At 39.3% G+C, this 25889-nt stretch overlaps 1 protein-coding gene across 6 annotated transcripts in view; it reads left to right on the forward strand.

Moving 5' to 3' along the window:
* Positions 1-25889, forward strand: part of kirrel3b (kirre like nephrin family adhesion molecule 3b) — a 195757-nt gene that overhangs the window by 123637 nt on the left and 46231 nt on the right. For all 6 annotated transcript variants that reach the window (XM_079620157.1, XM_079620156.1, XM_079620153.1 and 3 more), the window contains exons 2-4: positions 4620-4769; positions 12161-12310; positions 22819-22976. In XM_079620157.1, coding sequence (XP_079476283.1) covers positions 4620-4769; positions 12161-12310; positions 22819-22976 — 458 coding nt within the window. The remainder of the gene's footprint in view (positions 1-4619; positions 4770-12160; positions 12311-22818; positions 22977-25889) is intronic.

Below are 25889 nucleotides of genomic sequence, written 5' to 3' on the forward strand. Positions count from 1 at the left end.
AATTTAGTCTGAAAAAAAAAATCCAACTAAGTAGCCTTTTCAAGCTATTGCGTCATTTTCTAGCACTTACTTTACATTTAAGAAAGTAATGATATTCACACATTAATTCAACATTAAATAGTTTCATCATAATATTTTCATTAAAAAGTGCTTGATATAACATTAAATATCCTAAGTATTTTACTGACAGAAGGGTTGTTGATTAGCTATATGTACTGTAATCACTTGCTCAGAGTTTGTCTCCTTTTTTGTGAAGACAAACACGAACACGAAAAACTATCATTTATAATTATAATCACCCGTTCACTGACCGTCTGAAACATTTCACAAGAAACTCACATAGTGTTGTAGGAACCCAATAAAATGTATTAATAATAATTATACATTTATAAATGAATAATTACACTATAAAATAAAATTAAAATATAAATATTTATAATATAAATAGAATTGTTAATTATAATAACAGACTACAAAAGTTACAATACTAATTATGTCTTGATTTCTTCAACATTCAAACCCTTGAGCGCTTCTCTCTCTAACACGCAGAGAATCAGACTATCCAGTTATTTAATTAAATCACAGCCCCATTCAGTTTAATTTTACATTAGATATAATTCATTATTAGCTTTTTATGAACTCACAAACCCCCTGCAGTTCCCTCACGAAGCCCCAGGAGTTTGCTAACTCCCGCTTGGGAAACCGTATAGTAGGCTTTACTCTGGCTGACTGACTGTACGCAGCATCAGAAAGTCTGGCTGGAGAAACTCCAACCATTCGAAGCGACGTGACCTCCATTTAGCACTTGAAGACATTCCCAACCCAACCACGCATGGAACAACTCAGATGTAGCCTGGAAGGGTGAGGATGAAATTTGATGCAACTTGTTAAAAAACAAAATAGGCCACTCTTGTCCAGACACTCCATTCACTCAGAACGTGTTAACCTTAATGGTGTAGTTGTACCTGCAAATGAAGAGATTCAGGTTCAAGAGCCTTCAGGTCTCTCACGCTATGGTCAATTTGAAGTGTGTGTGTACGCAGCTGGAGGGAGGAGAGCCCCTCAAGGCACTGTCTGCAGTCGTAACAGACCCCACTGACAGATCCGCCTGCATTCGTGCCCGGAATATCAACACACACACGCTACACCTGACCAGCTCACTTCTTCTCACAAGACTGCATCTTATCGGGATTATTCTCTAAATAAAGCATTTATAAAGAGGATTAGTGTCACCCCCTCCCTCTCCGGTACTGCTTTACGAGCTACTTCGAACATTAGCATTAATCATTCATAATCGGCAAGATTAGTTTTTGTTCGATTGTCTTTCTCTCACCCAGGTTTGCTTTAGATGACTCATATGTTGTTATAAAGCAGTAGAATGTGTTTCCTCCACTTCACTCTCCTCCACGCACGGCTGGCTGTGCAGCTGGCAGCCTCGAACGGCGAGAAGACGAGGGAGAAGAGGAAGGGTCTGCTTTGAGGACGGCTACATGAGCATCGAAGCGGAATACTGCCAGATGTGACCGAAGCGTCGCTGAGCTCCAAACGCCTGTGCATTCCTCCACCGGAGTGGGTGAACTTAAGCCCCCCAGTTCAACCCTCCCTATTCATCACCCATTTTCCTACATCCTCCTCTTCACTGACCTACATATGCTCTCCTGCCGCTTGAGGTGGTTTGGAGGAAATAAAACAGGCCGGTGTTTTGCTGTCCGAGTGTATGAACCAGGTGGTGCAGTGCTGCAAATAGATCACTAGGAAGGATATGTTAACCTCGCTGACCAGACTTCTCACTCCCATTAGTGACCACACTGATAGTTATGGTTTCCTTGAGATAGAAAAAGACAGTTAATGGTGGACCATGCAGTGCAATGTTTCTGAAATTTAACACTTTACAAAATAAGGTCTCATTAGTACATTTCAGTTATTACATTTGTTACGATATATTAATATGTGTTAACCCCATAATGAACTCTCCGCTATAAAAACTTTGGGTGAGGAAACCCCTTGTCTCTGTTTCATCCAGTGGCAAATCACTATTTTCCACCTCTCTGGCATTTCTAAAATGGAAGCACGTTTGTGAATGTGGCTTAAAGACAGAGGTCATGGGATTCATAAGAAAAGCTATCTCTACATTTTAACTTTGATATTCTAATTAGCCATATTAAAATTGATCAGCGTTCATCATAATAATAAGCAATGTGTTAGAATATATGTCCAGAGAGGGTTAATCTTTTCCCGATCATACTCATTTGTGCAGCGGGTATTTGAGGGAAATGAAGGTGTCGTAGGTTAACAAGTGCACTGAGCGCAGTAACAGCAGAGGGGTCAATCGGCTACTGCACAGAATGGACCGTACGATAATACACGTCTCACAGTGGAAGAGACAGCAAAAAAGAAAGAAGAACAATGAAGCATTCATCTACACTCAGTATTCCTATAATGTGACAAGACAAGCGGAAACCTGATGTCTCTCGGCAGCCTGGAAGCGGGTCTGCGATTCACAGTTCCTACATCTACAGTCTCTGCAAGCGTACCTGAGTAATCAACAGAGGACCTTCACAGCAGACACACACATACAAATAAACCAGCTTACAGCGCAGAATGAGAAACGCTGAAGTGTCCAGGCAAGCCTGCTGGCCTTCAAAGATGAACAGGCCAATACAAGAATTCATAGTGCATCTTTGCAGTTGTTGATTTAATAATGGCTTCTAGGAGCAGCAGACGTTGGGTTTCGCCAGGGAGAATTTGTATAAATCAATCTGTGGACTCATGTTTAGCTTTTAACAAGCCATTCATCACATTTTACTGGAGGCAGGACAGAGGTATGACTGATTTGTTTACTAATCCACGGAATTCACAGCATTAAAGACATCCTGCTGGATTCTGGCAATTAATTATTTCCTCCCTGTGTGTTTAATTTAACATTAATCTAGAAAATGTCATGTTTTATAGGTATTAGCACATTTCTTACATACTCGCACACAGATGTGTCCCTAGCAGAGAATTTGCATTTAGACTCCAACTGTTTTCAAATAAAGGTAATTAGTTACTACAGAGTACGGATTGACCCTAACTCCAATAGGGATGTGCAAAATTACATATTTTCATATTCGTCTGATTGAGTCAGTCTCAACCTTGTATAATTAGCTTCATGTCCACTACACACCTATCAGAAGTGTGCGTTCGCATACGGCAGGTTCTTGTGTTTATTAATTGCTAGACAGAGTGGAACAGTTCTCAATTATTTTAAAAGATTTACTTTTTTATTTGACATACAAAGGTACAGCAAAAAAAATAGAGAAGAAAATAGAAATATCCATTACTAAACTCTAACATTGCCTATTATTATAACAGATAACAGATCACTCTCGTTATATTTTAAAAAATATATATTTTTGTATTGTGTATTGAGTATTGTGAAAACTGCTATACAGATAAATGGGAATTGAATATAAAAATTTGGTGGGGGAAAAAATCAAAGCTTATTTTATTAATGTATTGGATTTTTTTATCAACCACTTTACTATACTGTTTTTGGCCCTGTATTTTGGCAATATTAATCATATTTTGTGAATATGGTAATTATGGAGCAACATAATATTACCATCTAATACCATCTCTGTACAGTGCCACAGTACTTTTTTGTAACGGATCAACATCCAAAGGCTGTTTTGTCATATGTTTTGCTTATTTCTGGGGACATTTCTTTTTATTAAAGTATAACTACATTAGAAACACACACACATAGAGTACATCAAGAAACAGAGGGTGGTATGTGTTCTACAAAAATGAGTATTGATTAAGAAGTACACTGAGATTTAAAGTGGAATGAGAAATATGAGCCATCTTCTTCAATTGTAGATAGGCACACATCAGGGACAGCTGCAGAGTTCAGCATGACTGCCAGTGTGACTCCCATTATTATCAGCACTGCCAGCAAGAAACTCGTCATCTCTCCACTGAGACAACTCATTGCAATATTGATAGCTGATGTCAACCATTGTATTTTTGAAAGTGCGTGTTTGTGACTGCACATGCAATATGTACCACTGGAGTTTGAAATACAAGACATTTGTCTTCTAACTAGATTCCCTTTGGAGACAAAAAATCTTTGGGGCCAACTGCCAATGCTAACCAGTCAAACCTGGACCGCCCGAGTGACAGGCGCTGGTATCTTTGTGCCCACCGGTGGAAAGATATAGGAATGCAATTTTCCTTCTCTTACTCCTTCTATAACGCTTGTTCTCATATCCGTGGCACCTTTCTTTAAGAGGTGTCTTGCGTCTCACTGGGTTTTAGCTGAAAGCCTTCTCATGCCACTCATCTCTAATGGAGTTTAACTTAATTTGCTTCATGTACTTTTCTGTGTATGAAAGATGCAATGTTGACAGGCTGAAGAGAGGTCTTCAGTGCACTTCAACATTACGTGTTAATCACACTTGAGTACTTGAGAGTTATTCATTGAATACATTTTTAAAATGAGGTCATGTAACATTAACCATTCCATAATGGATCTGATGTGTTAAAGACACCTCGGTATGAGAAAAGAGCTGCAAAGGTAGACGGCTGTAGTTAAAACATTAATGTTTAACTCTCTCTTTCTGTCTCGTTTGTTTCAGGAGTGAATGCCGTGTTCTCACAGCAGCCTCAGGACTTGGTAGTTGTGGCTGGTCAGCCTGTGACGCTACCCTGCTCCATCCCTGGATACCATGGTGTTGTGCTGTGGATCAAAGATGGCCTCGCTTTGGGCGTCGGAAGAGATCTCGCAGGTAATAAAGTCACAAACAGTTTAGTATTATTTAACAAACTACTGAAAATGTTACCAGTTTATGTTGTGATTTTGATGCTGATCTACCCATCAAGCTTCTTAAGTAGTTTGAACTATCAAAAATATAAAATAAAGAACATCATGGTAGAATTTCTTCACCATTCATCTTCACTTGTAAGACCATCCTGGTTGATTAACTTAAACATATTCAGAAAAAAGACCATGCTGGTTATCTAGCTTTACAACTTTACAAGAAAGACTGCCCTAGTCGACCAACTTAACATAGCTTACTGTAACAAAAAAAAAAAAAACTGGCTTAACCAGGTACATACAAATGACAGATGACAAGCTTCACTGTCTCCTCAAGAAAGACCAACTTAACTTGCCTCACCAGAAAGACCACGCTGGTAGCTTAACAGGAAACACATAACCTGAGAATGGGCCATTACACCACATTGCTAAACACTTTACAGGAAAGTCTGTGCTAATCAATCAACTTTACTAACTTAACAAGAATGGCCATGCTGGATCAGGATCCTAACCAGATTTACATTAAAGAATGCCAGTTGACAAGCTTCATCATCCCCAAAAGATGCATGCCCTGATTTTTGTTGATCCTGGAACAAAAATTATGTCCGAAAATTTTATCATAACTATATCCCTACCACTAAACCTAACCATACCCATAAATTATCCCTAAAATCAGACAGAAATCATAGGTAAATTATAATGATGTAGAAGCACCTAACCCTGGTTATAAGCCAAATTTGACACAAACTGTAAATGTATCCTTCAAATATGATTGGTTGATTGGAATGTTGATCCAGGAACATACTGCACGTGGTGAAATCAGGTTCTGCTTGCTTAACCATCATTACAGGAAAGATCATGCCAGTCGACCATCCAAACCTACTAAGCTGCTACACTAGCACTAACCTGCATAATCCAGCCAATGTCAGCATGAACATTCATAACAGTCTTTTTATGGTCAAATAAGCTTGTTTTAAAATGCAAACAATTTACCCTAGTGACTGAGCGAGAGGCAAACGTGTCCACAGCTCCAGCAAATTTTATTGAATTTTACACTTCAACTAGCAGCCGGTCTTCATCTGCCTCTCAAATAACCAAATTGATTTTAAACAAGGCTTTTGTAATTAAAGTTGACTTTGGGACACAAGTTTAAGCTAGAGGGTGTGATTGCTTTTTAAAAACTGTCCAATTGGTGTCAGGCGCAGAAGGACAAGAGCAACTAAAATATAACCTCTTAAGTACTTTTAACTGTTAATGGCTTGTGAAGTGTGAGGCTCTTCTCGACTAGCAAAGTGCTGCTTGTTTGGTTAATTGCTTAAGCTAACAACCATTGTATTCTCATTCCTTCCACCTACAGACTTTGAACATCATGAACTTATTCATAGTCAGGTTGATCAGAAACAGTTGGTCCCTCTTTATGACATTTACATTGGATTTCCTGGATTACAGCACATGGAATCCTTGTGTGGAAAGAGCAGGTGTTAGCATCACTTTGAAAAGTGTAGATTAACAAAGGCCTATAGAGACTCTAGCATGATTCCCTAAACTCGACCGCATAAAGGGGAATTCAACGTTTTACTCCATTTTTCTATCACAGATGCAGCTCTGACAAGCATCCTGGGATATTTCCAGTGCAAAGCATGACGTAAAGCCCAGTTGGCCTCTTTAAAAACAGTTGCTGGGCTTATCCTTACAATTAAATATGTATTCCGCTGGAGATCACAGGTCTTTTTGCCTCTGACCTTTGGTGGCTGCTGCTCTGTGCCTTTTTGGCACTGATAGTGGCCTTTAATTAGACCCCAATAGGCAACTGAGCCCTGATAAATCCATTCCGCTCCCGAGTTTGTCATTATCAGGCTCCTGGGAGCTGGGCCCTGGCAGTGTAAACACTGGGAGAAGAGCTTTAAAAGTGGTCAAAGAGGAAGAGAGGGTGAATTGAAGCCGGGGTGGGGGTTGGGAGGTGAGAAGAGGTTCTGCGCTTGCGGGACTCGCGATTATGAGAAGAGAGACAGAGAGCGGCACTTAACGGCACATCAGCTGCAGTTTAACAGTCACGGCCGGGAGCCGAGGGCCGACCCAATCCGAGGCGAGCCAGCCCCATCTAGCTCTTTATGCGGATCAATGGCGGGCCAGCGCTCAGAGGGCCATGAAGAATTTCAATGAAGTCCTGCGCTCTCTCCGTCTCTCTTTTTTTATGGCATGTAATTTTTTTCGAGTTGCCGAGAGCCCGTGCTTTAGACAAAAGAGCACTTTAAAAGCAAGCTTCGGCTACAAGGGCGGAGGTGCATTGCTTTGACATGAATGACACTTTACAGAATATAACTGCACAGCTGCTCCTTTTATCAGTCTTGCCTGCGTCAACAAGTAACACTGCGTCCAATAAAGAAAATTGACACATCTACGACTACGTACTCCAAGCTAGCAGCTGCACACATAAAAAAAGAGGCGACTACAACAGCTCAAAGCTCCACATTTCAATATCAGCCTACTCAGCTATTCATGGAAGAGGCTTCTCTCATTCAGTGCGGTTTCAGTTTGGGAGAACATTGATTAAAATGAGAAATCGCAAACAATATGTTTAATAAATCAGCAGACAAAAGAGGCTGATTCGTATCTGTCCCCACATTCTTCGTGGAGGTCCTCTTGCTCCTGCTTCTAATTAAAGACATCAGTTCAATACTGCCACAAACAAACAAATACAAGTCATGAATATGCATTGTGTGGATTGCTGGTGTAAACGTGAATATCCAAACATAACCAGACAGGGAGACTGCACAAGCATGCTTGGACATAAAGAGCACAGCAGAATGCTGATTTCGATTTTGATGCATTGTTTTATTTACACTCTTGGCACATCAGTAATCCAAACAGTAGCTTTCGGATTTGTGCTGCTCACTTCAAAGCCAACGTTTTGTGGGAGAGCAAAAAAGAAAAATCCATAGAAATCAACACTCATAGAGCAAAGATTTTTACAACGTCAAAATTTCAGTAGCTGATACTAATCCAGTTTTGCTGCCACGTTATACATTACACTATTAGTAAAGAAATATATATTTTTTTTAAATATGTAATTAAAAAAATAAAATAATTTTAAACAAAGAAATAAACATATAATAAAAATTCAAGTGCTTAAATCAAATAAATAACTGAAATAAAATGATCAGTACTATTGAAACTTAAAAGGGTTAGTCGCATTACATTTAGTTATTGGTTTATTTCAATAGTCCACAACTACATGTCTTAACTCTCATTAATTTGCAAGTACATGTAAACAGTATTAGTAGATTGTTAGGTTAGAGTTCGGGTTAGTATAATAAGTTGAATGTACTTGCAAAGTTATTTGGTCAGTTAGTCTGTTGGGGAGCAAAAAGTTATCTAAAAAGTTATAGCAGATATTAAGCAGACCGTCTACTAATACTAATTGATGTGCAGACAATGAAAATAAATGTTACCTTAAATAACATTATATTGTCAACTAATATTTTTAAAATCTAGAATCTAAATACTCAAGTAATACTCATCCCTGCTTTCTACAAAATATATCCATATTTTGGTTACTTGAATCTATTTTGTTTCCCAGAATCAAACAGAAAATAACAGTCATGTATGTAATTATCACATTCTCTCTCAATCATTTGCTCTGTTTGAGCCGACAGGCAGATAAACTCACTTGTTCCCTCGAACCATTAATCACTGCGTCACGTCTCCATTCACGGACCTTTTCCCCTTCCATCGATCCGACATAAAGACTAATCCTTTCCTGTCCTGATGGATTCATTAACTCTAATGGGGCTATTTTATATTGTTTGCTTTGGTTGACGTGGGTTGTCCTAGGGATTCATTGTGATCAATGACAGCATTATTTCATTCTTCTCTCTGACATCCTCTGTTGTGCATTTCTTGGGTGAACCATGCATGATTTATATAATGATGTATTAATCTAAGAGGTGTCCAGATCTAAGAGGTATCATACCGAACACACTGATAGAATGCACACATTTGGGTTCATAAAGAACTGCATTTGTATGGGCCAAGCTCAGATAATGATGCAGGTGGGTGGATTTAATCTTTAGATCACAGTTAATCATTGTTTGTTCTTTGACTGGCGTCAGCTTGCATAAAGACTAGCTGGGATTGCTCCTTCACTTTATTACAGGATCACTGTAGGAAGTAAATCCCTGCTGATTTCAAACTCACACATTCAAAGCCTACTTGCTTTATTGAGGGTTTGTGTGTGTGTGTGACTTTTAAGTGTGCCCCACTCAGCAAACAAACAAATAAATAGCACATTATATTGTATTATGATATGACGTATGTAAAATACAACAGACATACATGTCATGAGCCTGTCTGGGTCAAAGCAATGCATTGCGGTAGAGTCCATGTTGCTAAGTAGCTTTTGCAAATTACTGTGTATTCATAGCACACTGATAAAGCAGTAATGTCTTCAGAAGCCAGTGCATATATTCTGCATCCATCTGAGAAATAAGACCTTAAGATTTGCAGCTAGGCATTAAGTGGCAATAGATGCCGCCTCCAACAAACCCATCAATCTCTCATCAGGAATAAACACAGTATCGAACCAAGTCAATGGCCATTAAAATGACTCCGTAAGCTTCATTTGCTTTGACTGGCGGCCACCATAAACAGTACTTGATTTGGCTATGTTCACATTACAGGCCTTAAATTGTAACCTGCCAGTTGCCAAGGTTAATTGTATTGCCCAGAGGTTGACTTAATGGAGTTTTCAGTACGAGTCTGAAAGATTTCTCAGACTGCCACTGACAATTGTAAGATACAGTAAGAGTGCAATTAACGTGGATAGGATAACTATTATTTTGTATTTTGAATGAAGTTGATGAGAAATTTCTGATTGCAGACTTTTGGGATCACAGTAAGATCTTCTGAATCTCTCAAGTAGACATACAGCATGGGATTATTTTGAGAGCATGAGATTTAAACGAAAGTCTCTGTTTGCTCATTTAATCTCTGTGACATCTAAAGTAAACAACAGAGATATTACACATATAATTTGGGATTTTTATTTCCAAGTTATTTACTCTCAAGCTGTGCAGAACAGATACGTGAACACACATTCTGCAATCTCAAACAGAAAACAAATTAGGTCAAAAATAGGTAAATAACTGGCCACTTTTATCAAGTAGTGTCAACATAGGCTGTTCCTTTTACATAACATATTTCACCATCTTTTTGGTAAGACCTTCAAAACAACTTTCCAATGCAGTCCACCAGCTGATGTGGGCACAGTCTGTTTTTGATGGCTTATTAAATGTTTGTTTTTTGGGTCATCCTGCCCATTTTCTGTCTCCCACTCACTTAGAGAAATTAAAAGCTGTATGTGGGCAGATAAAACACATTGGACCATAATCGTCTGCTGCTCTCTCCTCAATAGGGGAAATGAGAGACACTTCATGGTCTATTAAAAGTGAATGGGATCCAATGAGGCAACAGGCAATAATTGGCATTTTCTGGCACAGTGATTTCAACAGGCAGGCTCAAGGACTTAAAAGCCATTAGTCCAGTCCAGTCTATTTTTCACTCCTTTCTACAGCAATATGTTAAAGCACATCCCTCTTTCAAGCCTCATTGCTGTAGATTACAGTGATGGCTGCAGTAATAGCCCTGTGGTAGAGTTTAGGAATAGGTTGGACTTCGTACCACACAGCACTTAAAAAGATATAGGTGATATCGGGATGCCATTTCAAATTGACAATGGGTGATACATCTCTAAACAAGTGGAGTCAGTTATATAAACCCAATCAACCACACAAACACATGCTGTTTTTAATCCTTTCAGTTCGAAACACATATGCTTTTCGGAGCCAACAACACTTTAAATAGAAAACGGACTTGCTGGCGTTGAGTGCCCCGAGAGCATGAGGGTGCATGACGATTATGTCACAGAGAATTCTCTGGAGCGAACATGAATCATATCGATGGATGCTGTAAAAATCAATATTCTGCCACAGGTCATTCACTGGCAAAGATTCAAATGGCTTCTCTGTGGAGACTGGAAACAGGAACTTGAAGCGAGATCACTTCTGAAGGTGTAAATTTAGCCACATAAAAAGCAATATTGAATTAAATTGAGAGGAAAATGCACAGCGCTCCGTTCTGTGGAGAAATACGCTGAGATCAGCTTCTGATGCTATTAAATCCGTATCACCCATCAGCCATCAATTACTGTCTTGACTTGGAAAGAGAGGCTGCACTAACAGCAATGACAGCACTTTTTAGGGGTCTCATTGGAAATTGCAGATCTCTCATAATTAGAAGTATTTGCCTCCTGAGAGACATTAAAGACATTCACACGGAGAGCTTGTGAAATGTACCGTAAAGTATGACACAATCAAACGTCTCCTCCCCAATTTACATTTCCTATAGTGACAAACCAAGCTTCTGCATTCGCTCCTTATGCAAATTCCCAGGAAATAGTCTGCTGATGGGTTTTAAAGGCCCTCGGATCTGCTTGCTGTTGTAAAACAGTCAGTTTTCTCTGAAATACATCCTGCTGAATGTATTATTAAACCGCAAATCACCGTTCCTCTGCATCAGTAGAACACATCTCAATCTTCTTGGCTCTGTGTGCTGCTTACTAAGTACTACACCTACAGCAGCACGCCTGAGGAGCAGCTGAACATATTATAGCAAAACCAGCAGATTGCCTCACCTCAATCAACCATCATCTCACCTCAATCATCAGTGCGGCTCACTTCAACCAGCACAAAGTCTCACTCCAACCAGCACAAAATCACACCCCAACCTTCAGAAAGTCTCACCCTAACCGGCAGAAAGTCTCACCCCAACCATTAGAAAGACTCACACATCTGCTCATCTTTCGTTTATTTTAGAAAGGTCACAGATGTGCAGATTCTGGTCTCACATTGGGTGTTTTTATTGTCCTGAGGGAAACAAGACATCAATATTTTCACTTTGCAGAAGAAGGGGTTAAAAGGCCTTGAACGTAAGAACTAGGCTACAAGAAATTACTATTTTTTTATTGTTTTCCACACATCCATGAAAGCAGACGAAATCTCCTGTATCTCAGGTACAAATAATATACAATAAATTCAACTGATGTCCTTTGATATCGCAGTGGTTGCTAACAAACAGCCACTGTTGCATCAGCCTCTAACACTTACTCCCTGTGGCATTGGAGGATTACCTTACACTGTCATGAAAAACTCTTTAATTTAGGTGCTCGGTTAGTGCGATTTAGTGCAAGCTACAATTTCCCTGGATTTTATCTACCTAGAAACGTTTTAAAACTCATAAAATGTATTTCTAAAGCAGCCACTTCTGGTCTTGGGTCATTAACCAGTCAACTTCCCTGTTTTCCAGGTTATCCTCGCTATGCTGTGGTTGGGGATCATGGATCTGGCGAGCACCACCTGCGAATCCAGAGGGTGGAGCTGATGGATGATGCTGTGTTTGAGTGCCAGGCCATCCAGGCCGCCATGAGGTCCCGTCCCGCTCGACTTACTGTCCTAGGTTAGTCACAACTGCGGGTAAAAATGAAGACTGACGAATAAGTCCTGGCGATAGCTTATTTGCATACTTTTATTAAAAGCTTATTTCTCAAATGTCCTTTTCTTAACATTCAATTACATTTTCTAATTTATTTAATTTCTAATTATCTTCAAAATAGCATCCTCAAATTAAATCAAAATATGCACATAGACTGATTACAGTGATCTCAAACTATCCTTGAGTATGAGATCAGCGAAAAATAATGTACAGTATTAAAAATAGATTTTTCACTGACCAAACTCCCCTGCAGTACCATAAGTTCTCACTTTTAATTTCCTGCTGCAAATCCCACTGTCTTCATTATTAAACCAGAGAGGTCATTGAATCTTAATTAAGTTTTATTGGGTTATTATTCAGCGTTGCTGCTTCTGCAATATTGGGCAGCAACAGTGTTATCTGTGCTGAGGTTGTAATCAACCACCTGGTAGGTTTATCTGCTCTAAAAAGAAGACCACCCACACCCACCAAGTTATAGCTCTTCCCCGCACCAGTAGGCAAAACTGTGGGTTACTGAGAAAGCACTGAGTGGGGTCAAGATTGTGGAGGTGTTATATAACTGGTGGGGTAAGCCATGGAGCACATGTGCTCGCAAGCTGGAATGTGATTTGCTTTATTGATCTCCACTAATGAAAAGTTAAAATAATGACCTGCATGGGAGGATGTAGTGTGGGAAATTAGAGGAAGAAAGAAGACAAATTATGTGGTCTGCGGTTTCTCTCTGCTGCTCCCCTCTACAAATGACTTATTTGCACTTAGCATAGACAAAATAGTCACCGAAATCCCACTACTACAAGTTTCACAACCACCTTATGCCCAGAACATCATTCACCACTGTCAACTTGCAAATATGTTTGATTGGTGAATTGACTGGAGGAAATGATTTGAAAGCGACGATGCACAGGCTGTTTTGTTTATCATGATTCTCTCCTGCTGTGGTCATTAATTGGGTCTTAATTAGTACTGCTTTAGAACTGCCTCAATGGGCACTGATAACGCTAATTATCCCCCACAAACTCAAAACCAAGAACCTCAAGTTCATCCCAGTCTAGTTTAATTTCCTGTCAAGTTGGACACCAGGGGGCTAGTGGCTTTGTGAGCATTGTGGCTTTTCAATGGTTAATTTCATGGGCCTGGACAAGGATCGTATCATTGTATGGTTGCACTTTATTTGTACAGTACATGCACTTTCATTTTACTTACAGTGCACCTACCCTCAAAAGTACTGAGAAGTGTAAGGTATCTACATGGGTTAAGTTAAGGTTTAGGATAGGGGTAGGTTCACGGTTGGTACCTAGTTAGTAGCATTATTACAATAAGTACATAATATGTTCATGTGAAACAGGACTGTAAATTAAAGTGCTAGCCATTGTATTATGAAAACATACTGCAATCTGCGGAACTCAAAATATCCTCCACAATTAAAAGGACTAACAAACTAAGCTGGAAAAAACTAACAAGAATTTTAGATGTCAGTCAAAATATTATATTTGAACAGCAATATGTAGACATCAGCAATGCCTATAATGTGGCTTAGTCACAGAGGTCAAGAAACTGAGAAAAAAAATGATGATACAATAAAAATATGTCTTTCAAATCATATGCTGTTCCTGGGTGTGTAGCACCTGCAACTCTGCAGATCCTCCTGACGGACCCAAATGTTAATAATGAGTGCCTGGAAATAATAAGAAAATGATCTAAATAGTAGCTATACACTTAACCTCAATGTTTTGGGGGAAAAATAGGTGACCAGATCGTCTAACCTGTGCTTGTAATATATGCAAGCCCTGTAGCAGAGTGATCTCTTGGCTGTCTTTTTCAATGTCAAGAAGGCTGGTCTGAGCAGTAGTGATGACAGGAATGGGAGTGTGACTCCAGCTCTTCCCAGTATTTCTTACCTGACAGCTGAAGTGGTCCCTCAACCCCTCGCTTCATGACTCAGCCTTCCCTCACATACCGACCGAAGGCTGAGGTTAGGGCAGGTGTACTCTCTACAGACTTCCACATATAGCCTGGATCAGCCAATCCCGCTAGAGGCTTTGATATCTGATCAAGCGTTTGAAAGTGGAGAAAACTGAATCCCAACTGTGAATTATCCTGAATACAAAATTGCTGAACTACGTATGGTTGCTTGCTTGAAAAACTTGGGAAAAGCTTAAGAAAAAAAAAAAATTCCTTCAAAGAAAAACCTGTATCATCATGTCCGCCATGACACGAGATGGTAAAATATGCCCACTATAGCCACTCTTGCATTTTGAACTCTACCTTTGCAGAACTCTGGGATTTAGTGGGTTAACCTCAAGAGGTCACTTTTCAGAATTATTATTTTAGCAGTTTCCACCTTTTCCTGTGGGCTAATTATATACTCTATAAAAGATCGCCATCATTGTCTTCTTACGTGTCCACTCAACATTAATCTCAGGCCATGTGAAAATGGACAGCAGAGTAATGGAGGGACAGAGATCGTCTCTGGCCTTATGAAACTATCAAAAGGTTACTCACCGCCACCATACTTTTGAAGATTTTGAATCTCAATGTTGCTCTTTCTAAAGGTTCTCATTGCTCTTCAAAAAGTAAGTATTCAAAGTGATAGCATAAGCAGTCGGATGATCTTATATTCTGTTATCTAACAAGTGCTGAAATTGCCCATTAGAAAATATTTGCTTTTCAAGGGATTAAATCCTTGGAAGATGCAAGGGCTAAATCTACCCCACTCATTTGTCCTTCCCTTTCGCAAAAAAATAATAATTATGATTTCATAACTAATGGAAGATCAAGTGTCCTTGTGGGAAAAATAAATAGGTAAAGACACTTGGAATGTGTATTACTTCGTATTTGGAAGACTCAAAGTCTTAGCCTATCATTTGATAAACAGCTTCAAGGCAAGGAGATTATTAACTTTTAATTGCAAATCACAAGATGCAAGATGTTTTCAAAACGTCCTGCTCATAGTCTTATGAAGATAAACAAAGGTCATCAATTCGAATCCAGATTTCATTTCCACACAAATGCAATGCCCTGAACACCACCAAACTACATTTAATCTATTTGTTCACATGATTGGATGCTTTTAAATTGACTTAATATGAATCAAATGCAAGCACACATGCCAAAACTAGATGTACAAATCGTCACCCCTTAGAGCTACAAACAATTCTTATAAACTTTGAGATGGAAATTTTGACCTGAATTGCAAGTAAAATAATTGGTAACACTTTATTTTACAGTGCCCTTGTTACATATGTTACATGTACTTACCATAGTAATAACAGTAAATTATGCATAATTACATGCAACTAACCCTCAACCAAATCGTAATCCAACCCTAACCCTATAGTAAGTACAATTTACTGGTGAAGTTAATTAATGTTACTCAGTACGTAAACGCATAATTACACTGTAACAATGACACCTTAAAATAAAGTGTAGCCAAATAATTTAAGAAAGAAATTAACAACAATAAAGTCCAGTTATTGAAAGCCAATGCAACTTTTCACAACTATTTTGAACCAACAGTTGCTGGCAAACATTCAGAGCTTTCCAAATCCCATAAACCCAGTCTGTGTTTGCTAAAAGATGATTCTTACTAAATCAAATATTAGAAACAAATTTGATTAAATAGCTGGTTTATGTACCATTGTGTTTGAACTATTGCACATGTAACTGTGCACAACATTGAAGCAGATGTTATTTAAACGGACAATTAGCTTTGCTGGCAATTCCACCCTGCTGGGCTCTGACCTTAGACACATCTGCAAACACACTCCTATAACCTGAATGACAGACGAGACTGTGTACAGATGTTCTGTTACTTACAAACGTCAAGCTGTCAGCGTTTCTGTGGTGTAATTCACATTGACATGTTGAGTAAGAAACACGTTTGAGCTTTGATCAGCATCTAGGCTTGTTTCCCCTGGATATATTAAGCTACATGCAAATTGCAATTTACTGTACACATACTTCTGTGATGGAAATGTTTTTCAACTAAATGAAACCATCAATACAAACAGTGAAAGGACATTTCAAACATTTGATTTTGAAAATACATTTCCTTTTAGTTATTATAGACTGTTATGTAGTTGTTATAAATAACTTATCCGTATGCTTTTTTGGTGTCGTCTGCCTGTTGGTGAAGATCACTTTCTAGTGTTGCTGGTTAACCAAACAAGTAGTTACTAGCGTTGTAGGATCCCCAATAGCCGATTCCTAAGAGCACCTTATGATGGTATTTTTTTCAGCAAAATAATTTTTACTGCTTCATGGTCATCTCCATCCATTGTAAACACTTCACCAGCTTCCAACCACCACCTATTCACAATCTGACCCCACCACACCTCTTCAACTAGAGGTACCCAACCGTATCTCATAACTTCTTCTCTTTTCCAACCTACTGCATAGTCAGAGGCCATGACAATGCTCACAGAAAACAAAATGAGTCTGCTTGTAGTGGTCACGCCAAAACCCAGCCCACGCTCACCGCCAATGCCCCAGCACCTCTATTTCCTGCACACTTTGATGCTTATTCAAAGGTATATCTTATTTTCTTTCCATCACCTTTGGTTTCCCAACCCCTGACTCCACTCTGCTATAACACTGGCAATCTGGCCGGGCATCACTCATGCATCGAGCCGTTGAAACCGTACCCGTAAAGACTCTGCCAAATGGAGAGGAGTGAAAGAAATGGAGAGTTAGAATATGGATCAGAGAGTGTTTACCGTTGAATTCTGCCTCCCGCAAAGAAACACATTAGTGACAGCGCTGTGAAGGGAGCTTTGATTTGGGCCAGTGAGCCACGTATGTCACTTGTCTCCATTCCTGGCATGTTTTCGATTACACTTCCTCTTCTTTCTGGTTTCGTTGCCGACCTATCTATCACAGCCCGCAGCAGCCACGTGAGCAGGTGACTGGAGCCGTTGCTGAAACACGGGCCTCATTGTTGTGCCAGACACGTCAGTGGAGGCAAAACACCACCTCACCCATTCGGTTCCCAACAGATTGCTTTCCCCCCGTCCCAGAAGCTGGATTACAGGCCATATCACCTCACTCTTCCACAATCTTGTTTTTGATGTCAATAACTCAACCTGCGAAGCCACTGCTATAGAAGCCCACTGTAAATGAAGTGAAATTTCCTCCCCTGCAATTACTATTGCATCAAACCCACTCTGGAGAATAAAAGAGATCACTCTCTTGCTCTCTCACATGTCCTTCCTTTTAGCTCCTGGAACTGAAACATCGCCCATCCGGTTGATTTAAAAAGCTTGTCGCTGACATCCAAGGTCCCCAGTAGATTGAGCCAATGTTTCAGTCCATTTGGTTAATTGCAAATCCATTTGCCTGCATGTTATTTATTGTTTTCTTCAGACATATGCTACAAGTTAAGAGTCGTGTCACCTTGAGCCAGGTCTTGTCTCCGGCTACAGATCATTTATTGTTTAATAATGTTTTTTGAAAATATTCTGGTCTTATCTATTGTAAAAAAAAAAAAAAAACCTTTCACCGTGAAATTGCTCCTCTGCTCAGTGATATTTTTGCTCTCTCAACCCTCAGTTCAGTACAGTAAATTACAAATACATACAACCAATAAATCAGTGCATATTAAAGGGATAGTTTGCCATGTTCCAAGATTCTCTTTCTTCCGTGCAGCAAAAAAAGCTCCTTCCCACACAATGACAGTAAATGAAGGCACAAACACTGCTAGCTTCAAAAATGACAAAAAGCACAATAAAACATTGTGATTTCAACAATATTTCTCAAGCCATATGATAGCTTTGTGTGATGGAAAGACCAACATTTAGGTCATTATTTGCTTGAAAATCTCTTCCGATGTAACTCAGTTGCATATGCCACCATGCATATGTTGTGGCAGGTTTTACATCAACGATTTGACGTGTTCGTTTCTCATATAAAGCCATCATACGGCTTCAGAAGAACATTTGTCGTATTTACTAGTTTTAATGCATTTCTATGCTGCTTTTTTGTCAAGGAAAGAAATGATGGTGAGTAAATGACAGAATTTAACTGTAAAGCAACTGAGAGATCACTAACAAGTAATATATCAGGACATGCAAGACAGAAAGACAGGATTATGGATTAAGGTATTCCCAGCCAAGCGGAGGGTGGAAGAATTGCAGCCCACTGGCCAGTAATTAAAAAGGAGCGATCAATCCGCGCTGCTGACCGACTCATGAGAAATCTATCGAGTGACTGCGGTAAAGCGCTAATTTGAAGCCATTAGAGGATGCAGAGTTTGCAAACAGGCCGGTAATGATGATGGCTTGCATGGCTACGGGGTTGCCCTTTGTACTGCTGTCAGACTAAGAGTGTCTGGGAGAGTTGAAATTAGATAGGGAATGTCTGACAAAAAGCCTCAGTGCCACAGCCCGAAATAACAGCTCCTTCCTTTAATGACCAGTGCCATTTGTAGTGCATGGGCAGTAGCCGTCAGTAGAGACAGGCCTATGGCAGAGGAACTCTGGGATGCTGAGGTCTGCGAAGAGTGAAGAGAAATGCAGAACCTGATTTCAGCAAGAGCAACATGTTCCTGAATCAACATCTTTGCTGACCCTGGAAGAACAATCCAATCAACCAATCACATTTAAAGGTTGTATCAGCGATTTATAGGCCCAAAAATAAACGATCACATTCATCTAATCTTTCCTAACGATCCGCTAGCTGTCCGCCCCATAAGCAGGCCGTCAAAAAAACACGTCTCTGTAGGCAGCCTAGGCTCTGAGATCTGCACACAAAAACAATTGGTTTCACCAACCACTCAAAATCAAAACAAATAGTGTTCCAACCAATCACCGACATGGGCTGGGTGTTGTGAGGTTTTGTGCTCGTGTACGGCTGCACGCAGAGTCGGAGCTGAAGAAGAAGCAAGCGTCTATCAATGAACAAGAGAAATTGAACATGGTTGAGTCAATCCCCAAGAGGAGGATGAGGATTAGGGCGAGGGAATACCGTCATGTTTATTCCAAGACACGGCTTCCTCTTCAGCTCCGACTTCGCGTGCAGCCGTCACCGTGCACGGGCGCAAAACCTCACAACACCCGACCCCTCTCGGTGATTGGTTGGAACACTGTTTATTTTGGTTTTGGATCATTAGGAAAGATTAGATGAATGTGATCATTTATTTTTGGGCCTGAAATCGCTGATACAACCTTAAGGAACATGGTTACAGTTTATATAAAATGTAGGCTTAAAACCAGGGTTAGGTGCTTCTACATCAATGTTATTCACCCATCATTTATATCTGATTTTAGGGATTACTTATGGGTAGGGTTAGTTTTAGGGGTAGGGATAAGGTTAGGACCAGAGGTGTAAAGTCAAGGTCCTCCTCAGTATTTTGTTCCAATCACCTGGATTTGCTTATTAGCACAGTTTTTTTCAGCCAGGAGATATAACTAATAAATGAAATCAGCTGACTGAGTTCATGGGTGGAATTAACATATTGCAGGACTTTTACTTTCTGAACCCTGGACTTTACACCTCTGGTTAGGGCACATTTTTCAGACAGGACTGTTGTTCCACTATCAACAAAAATGATGACCCTGGAATGCAGCATTAACTCGGCAAAATTGACTTGTCTTGATTCCCAAAGCTGTCTTTTAGAAAATTATATATTTTTTGGTCTCCATATAAGGAGCTCAAATACCCCCCTTTGAGATGGACAATCTTTCTTTTAGTAATTGTGCAAGATTATATTAATTTGCTAAATCTACCAGAAAAATACTACTAAGATATTCTTTATCACCCTTTTTCTGCTAAAAGCAGTCAAGTGGAGCTGGGATTTAGCTGTTATGATTAAAAAAGTGTTCTCCGTCTTTGCCCTGCTCTGCTCTGATCAGCCACACTCAGAAAGTTACTAATAAAAAGTCACTTAATCTAAATGCCCTTAAACACATTAAATGAAATATGTCTAGCAAGGACATCTAACTCAGAAATATAATTTTAATCTTTTATGTCACATTTAAAATGGATCCGCATGGGGAAGCTAATAAATATCCACAATAACCATCTTCGCAGGTCAAGAAAGAGTCAAGACTGCCTGTAAAAAGCCTGAAGTGGTGCAATCTAACTGTGCATTTTTATCTACATTTTATCTATACTTGAGCCTGCAATGGAAAAATAAGACCTCCAACTGGCAAACAAAAACAGTTTTCCTTAAAATAAAATTATCTATTAGATCTGAAGTTTGCAGAATTGCAAAAAAAACAAAGCCTATTTCATTTAATTATCATTATGAGAATTACATTACAGAATTTTACCTCGCATAATAAAACACTACTAAAACATATACGATAGTAATGATTTCCATGACATGTTGTTTATTTCCCCCAAATAAATGATGATGCATTCCCTTTTGTCACTACCAAAACAATGATGGCATGTTTTGGTCATGACTGTTTCGGTAGTGACAATTTAACAATGTTGCTCTGGTCATTCTGAAATCCAGAGACTGTTACAAAACATCAAGTAATGTATTGCATTTAATAAAGAGCCACTGTTGATACAACTCCATTTCTGTTTTGCACCAATTTTCCCATAAGGGGCCGTTTTGTTTTTTAGCAAATGGAATGGAAACAGTTTTGTAGTAATATTTTAATTTTTTATTAAATTGCACTCGTAACTTGGATATAAACCTGGCTACTGTGGCTCAGTGGTGCCAGATCTAGCATACCCTAACTAACCTACAACACATCACCCATCAACTATATCAGAGAACTGAGGCTCGCTCAGAAACCGGCGCTAACTTGAAATGCCCAGTCAACACTGCCAGTCCTGAATGACAGTTGATGTTTCAGTTTTAACCTTACCCAGGATCACACATGGGGTCGCATTGGACAACCTGACCATTAACGTTCACACAGAACATTAAAAAACTGCACAGCGTACATGTGGCTTTTTCATCCTCCCAGACTTTTTCTACAGATCCAGATCTTTAAACTTTCATCTGTGGGAATAATTTATATTGTTGTGTGCACAGCTGAACAAACTCATTGAATACTTTTAATAGTGTAAGCAAAGATTGAACAGCTTTCTTTTTTCAGCCTAATTAAAGACCTCAGCGCTGTACAATTCTGAACAACCTCGCCTTGACTGTAATTATCTTTCTCTTTGCAGTGACCTCCTCTCATTGTGTCCTTTTCTCTTTCTTTCTTTCTCTCTCGATATACTTCTCTCCGCCAGCTGCTTACTAACTTTGATTTTCTCTTGCCCCAGATCTGTTCAGTAATGAGCATGCAGGGCAATCAATAATTCACTGGAGTTTGAATAAAACGCAGGATGATCAGGTTTGGGTGTGTGTTAAACAGAGAGAGAGTAATCAGTGCCATTCATGAAGTTGTTTTCTGCTGGTCTTAACGGCCCTCACACAATGTCTCCTGGCTGCTCTTAGATTGCCTCTACGCCCCCTCAGTCCTCACTCGCTTTTTCGCTTCCATGCCTCTATTACGTACGCTCCACATACACACTCGGCTGAGTCACACTGCGATGATGGTTTCCACACACAGTACATACAAATCACACCTGCTCTCTTTAAATGCAGATTAAATTAAACCACTCTACAATGATCAAACCTTGTTCCTTGATGCTTGGCCTACAATGTTGTTCAGAATACCGTAAGATGATAGAAAGATGTTTTTCAGTTGCAGCTTTTCTCTCCATGTGTACTTGATATGAAATGATCTACATTAAACAACCCAGGCTTATTAAAAAAAATTGCAAAAAGGATATTACAGTACATTGTTACTTTAATGTTTAGCGACAGTCAAAACTCAAGTGGGTGGCACTAAACAGCATGTTCAAATTTCACAAAAACAGATAAACGTTACTGTGACTGCAGTTCAAAAATTAAACTGGTGAGTGGCGTTAAAATAAAATAGCCTATTGACAATAAACATATAAATGTAACTGATAGTTAACAAAAGCAGACATGAGATAAAAAAAAAATCACTACAATGTCAGAAAAGCCAAACATATGGAGCTGATATTAGCTGGTAGATATGTATATATTATGTGATGCAAAGTTAAAATGTAGTTTACAAATCATACACTATGGCAAATTGGTTTTCAGGTCATAACTGTACTGTGCAGGGAACTGCACACAATGAGTCTTCATTAATTGATAATCAGCTCTGTAATCATAATTTGTGTGAAAAGCAATAAACGTTATGGTTTTACTGCCTCTTTGTGCTTATTTTAGGTAGACACTTTAAATTTTTTTGGAGTTTTGCACACAAAAAAAAAACCTAGAGGCATGTTTTCCAATGTGCCTAGGTTGCAATTAATGTGCAGGCACTGGAAGTGACTCACTAACCTTTATATGTTGTGTAAGTCTAGCGTTTCCCTGAAGAAAATCTTACAGCTCAGGGGTTCACGTTGTAGTTCATATCGAAATCTCAAAACTTTGAGTGCAGACCTGGTATCTTGGCAGATCTCCCAACATTATTTTCCTTTTCCTTGTTGTGTAGTTCCACCTGAAGACCCAGTCATCACCGGAGGGCCTGTGGTGAGCCTGAGAGCGGGCGACCACCTCAATCTGACATGTCACGCAGACAATGCCAAACCCGCGGCCTCAATCATCTGGATCCGAAATGGGGAGGTGCTGAATGGAGCCATGTACAATAAGGTAAGGATTGAGGGAGGTGTACTAATGATAAGTTGAAACATATATGATTTGCCACTGGTTTACCCAACCCGATCTCACCAAATGCGTCTATATAGCACGCAGTGTGTTTATCGTGTAATATATACGCGAAAATGAGTTTTTACGTGCATAGTATACGCATGTATAGCACATGGTTGGGTTTAGGGTGGGGTAGGGTGCGTGTGTATTATACGCTTGGGTAGGATTAGTGGTGTGGGGTGCGTGTGTATATCACGAAATTAAGTGCGTATCATATGCACGCGCAAAACTGCGTATCATATCCACGTAAAAACTCATTTTCGCGTATAAATTGCACGATAAACACACTGCGTGCTATAGAGACGCATTTGGGTGAGAACAGGCTGGGTTTACCACATCAAGGGTAGGTAAGAAAATCAAAGTCCACCACAGGAATCAAATTGGTCATATAAAGCCATAACTTCAGTGACTTTGGTCACTTTGGTCACAGATTGGTCACTTTGTACAACTTTGCACATTGAATATCAACATTCACCACAACTTCAATTCTCATGGTCTCAACATAAGTATGTGATTCGAGACCAAAACATATTATCACGTTCCCACAAGTTAATATGACATTTCCACAAATTAAAATCTTGTGGCCTTGACAAAACTAAGTGAAACAAACATATCCCCTTCTGCTCACTGTAACTGCAATTGTTTTATGATAACTAGAATAGCGTCCAAAAATGTATTATGTATTTTGATGTACTTCTGAGAGTAACAGGTTGTCGAAGAAGAAATAAATGTAGGCTGGAGACTTGGTTCTATTCATTGATTGTTGATTTGATGTTGTAATGTCAGCGAGGTACTCAAATGTAAAGGCAAAAGTTCATAGTTATGACATTTTGATTAAAAATGACAAGGCCCTTTTCTTTCTTTCTTTCTTTCTTTCTTTCTTTCTTTCTTTCTTTCTTTCTTTCTTTCTTTCTTTCTTTCTTTCTTTCTTTCTTTCTTTCTTTCTTTCTTTCTTTTTTTCTTTCTTTCTTTCTTTCTTTTAAATACATGGATGAATCGTACACGGCAGATCGATTACTTTAAATTTAATCTATTCCTTCCCCAAAATAAAGGTGTAACATTGTATACAGCAAGTTTATGCATCTATCAATACGTTTTACATTTAGTTTCATTATATTCTTTTTGAGGCACTATATATACAGGCGGCGTTCTTCCATTTCATATGAAATGACCACTTGTAGTGAGAGCCAACTGTGGTCATGATTGCTTGCACCATCTGCACTCCTTTGCTTTAGCCTTTAGCTCTGTTTGATTGGAAGAAAATCCCTGGAAATCCAGCCTCTAACTGAAATGACAGAGACATGTTTGTCCTCCTTACCCTGCGAAATGTGTCAACACAAACAAACAGATGGCAAGATAAGGCAAAGCCATATTGTTTTCCCCGAATATTTTTTTCTTTGAACGTTCCTCCAATAAAAAGGTCCCCCTCTCATATAAGACTGATGTTTGAACGTGATATGTGATCAAGCCCCAATCCTTGTGTCATAATGCTGTTAATAATCCCCTCCATTGCAATCAAAACTAATAATATTTCAGCTCAACTTGCTTTTCCGATCTTCATTTGGAGTCAGTCTGAGGCAGAGGACAGCACCCGAGTAATCAGCACAGCCATAAAAGTCAAGAGTGTTTGCAAGATCCTCTTGGCTAATGCTAACGCTTCCCCCTCTGTCTAGCGGATCTGATTATTGGCTGTTTCTAAAGAGCAGATAAACACCATTGATTTAGCTGGTGTAAGTGAATGCCATATTGCCCATCAGCACACTCGCTAAGGGAGGCATCACCAATCGAAGGACGAGTGCTCGTTTCTTTTGCGGTTGGTGTGGTGACGGGTGTGAGGGACAGGGCATTGTGACGGATGTAGGCAGTTGAGCTTTCTAATATCTTTATTCATGCTGTTAAAAAGCAATGCAGTCAATTAAGACACAATCACTTGGTCTGAATAATGTAGAATGGGACGAGCGGAAACATTCTCATACTCCCCCTTCATCAGGCTCATAATCGAGACAAATGAAGGCCAATGTCTGTATGAAGTATGCAGCGAATATGTCTTTCTATATAGGACTGGCATTTCTGCTATCGGAGAAACTTAATAATTCAAATGACTATGTGTCATTCTTCCATTACTAGTTTTCTAATGGCCTCTGAATGCCATTACTTGATGAGCTGCAGTAAAACACAGATAGAGGTGGTGTGTAGATAAGGCGATAAGCACAACAAAGGCACACGGATGGGATAGAGGAAATCTAAATCAGGTCAGCGATTTGAAGAGATTGCCTAGTGTGCACATTTTTAAAGGGACTATATGTAAGAACATTCATGTATTTCTCGCTTTTGCACTGCAATGTAAGAACAGATGGCAATAAAAATTAAAAACGAGACCTTCCCCAACTTCCTAGGTTATCTATGAAATCCTGATTGACTGATTTGTATGTGAAGGACTCTACATGTGAAGGAAAATACAATGATGTGGCGTTTCCGTGCTCCTGAGAGCCTCTCTCTTCCGTTCTATGACACATGAAATTAATTATTATACAAAGTTCAGGACAATACCGAAGAGCCATTCTGTTCAATGTCAAAATGTCATGCAAAGAAAAACTATACAGTCTCACATAACCAGATCTACGTAGTCTATATTCTCAAATATACTTTATAATCAAACTGGCATAACAGTGTAATTTTAATTACCATATCTGTCGACCTGATGCCGGTGTCACCGTTGTCATTTATTTTGTGTTGATTTTGTTACTGAGAGGAAAGCGTGCAGCACATATTTACATATTCATCTAAACGTCGCTCTCAGCAGTGTGGACAGCGTCAGGGTGTTCGTTAACAGTATATTGGTGCGAAGGAAATTCC

Source organism: Phoxinus phoxinus, assembly GCF_949152265.1.
Source record: "Phoxinus phoxinus genome assembly, chromosome: 8".
Taxonomy (NCBI): Eukaryota; Metazoa; Chordata; class Actinopteri; order Cypriniformes; family Leuciscidae; genus Phoxinus; species Phoxinus phoxinus.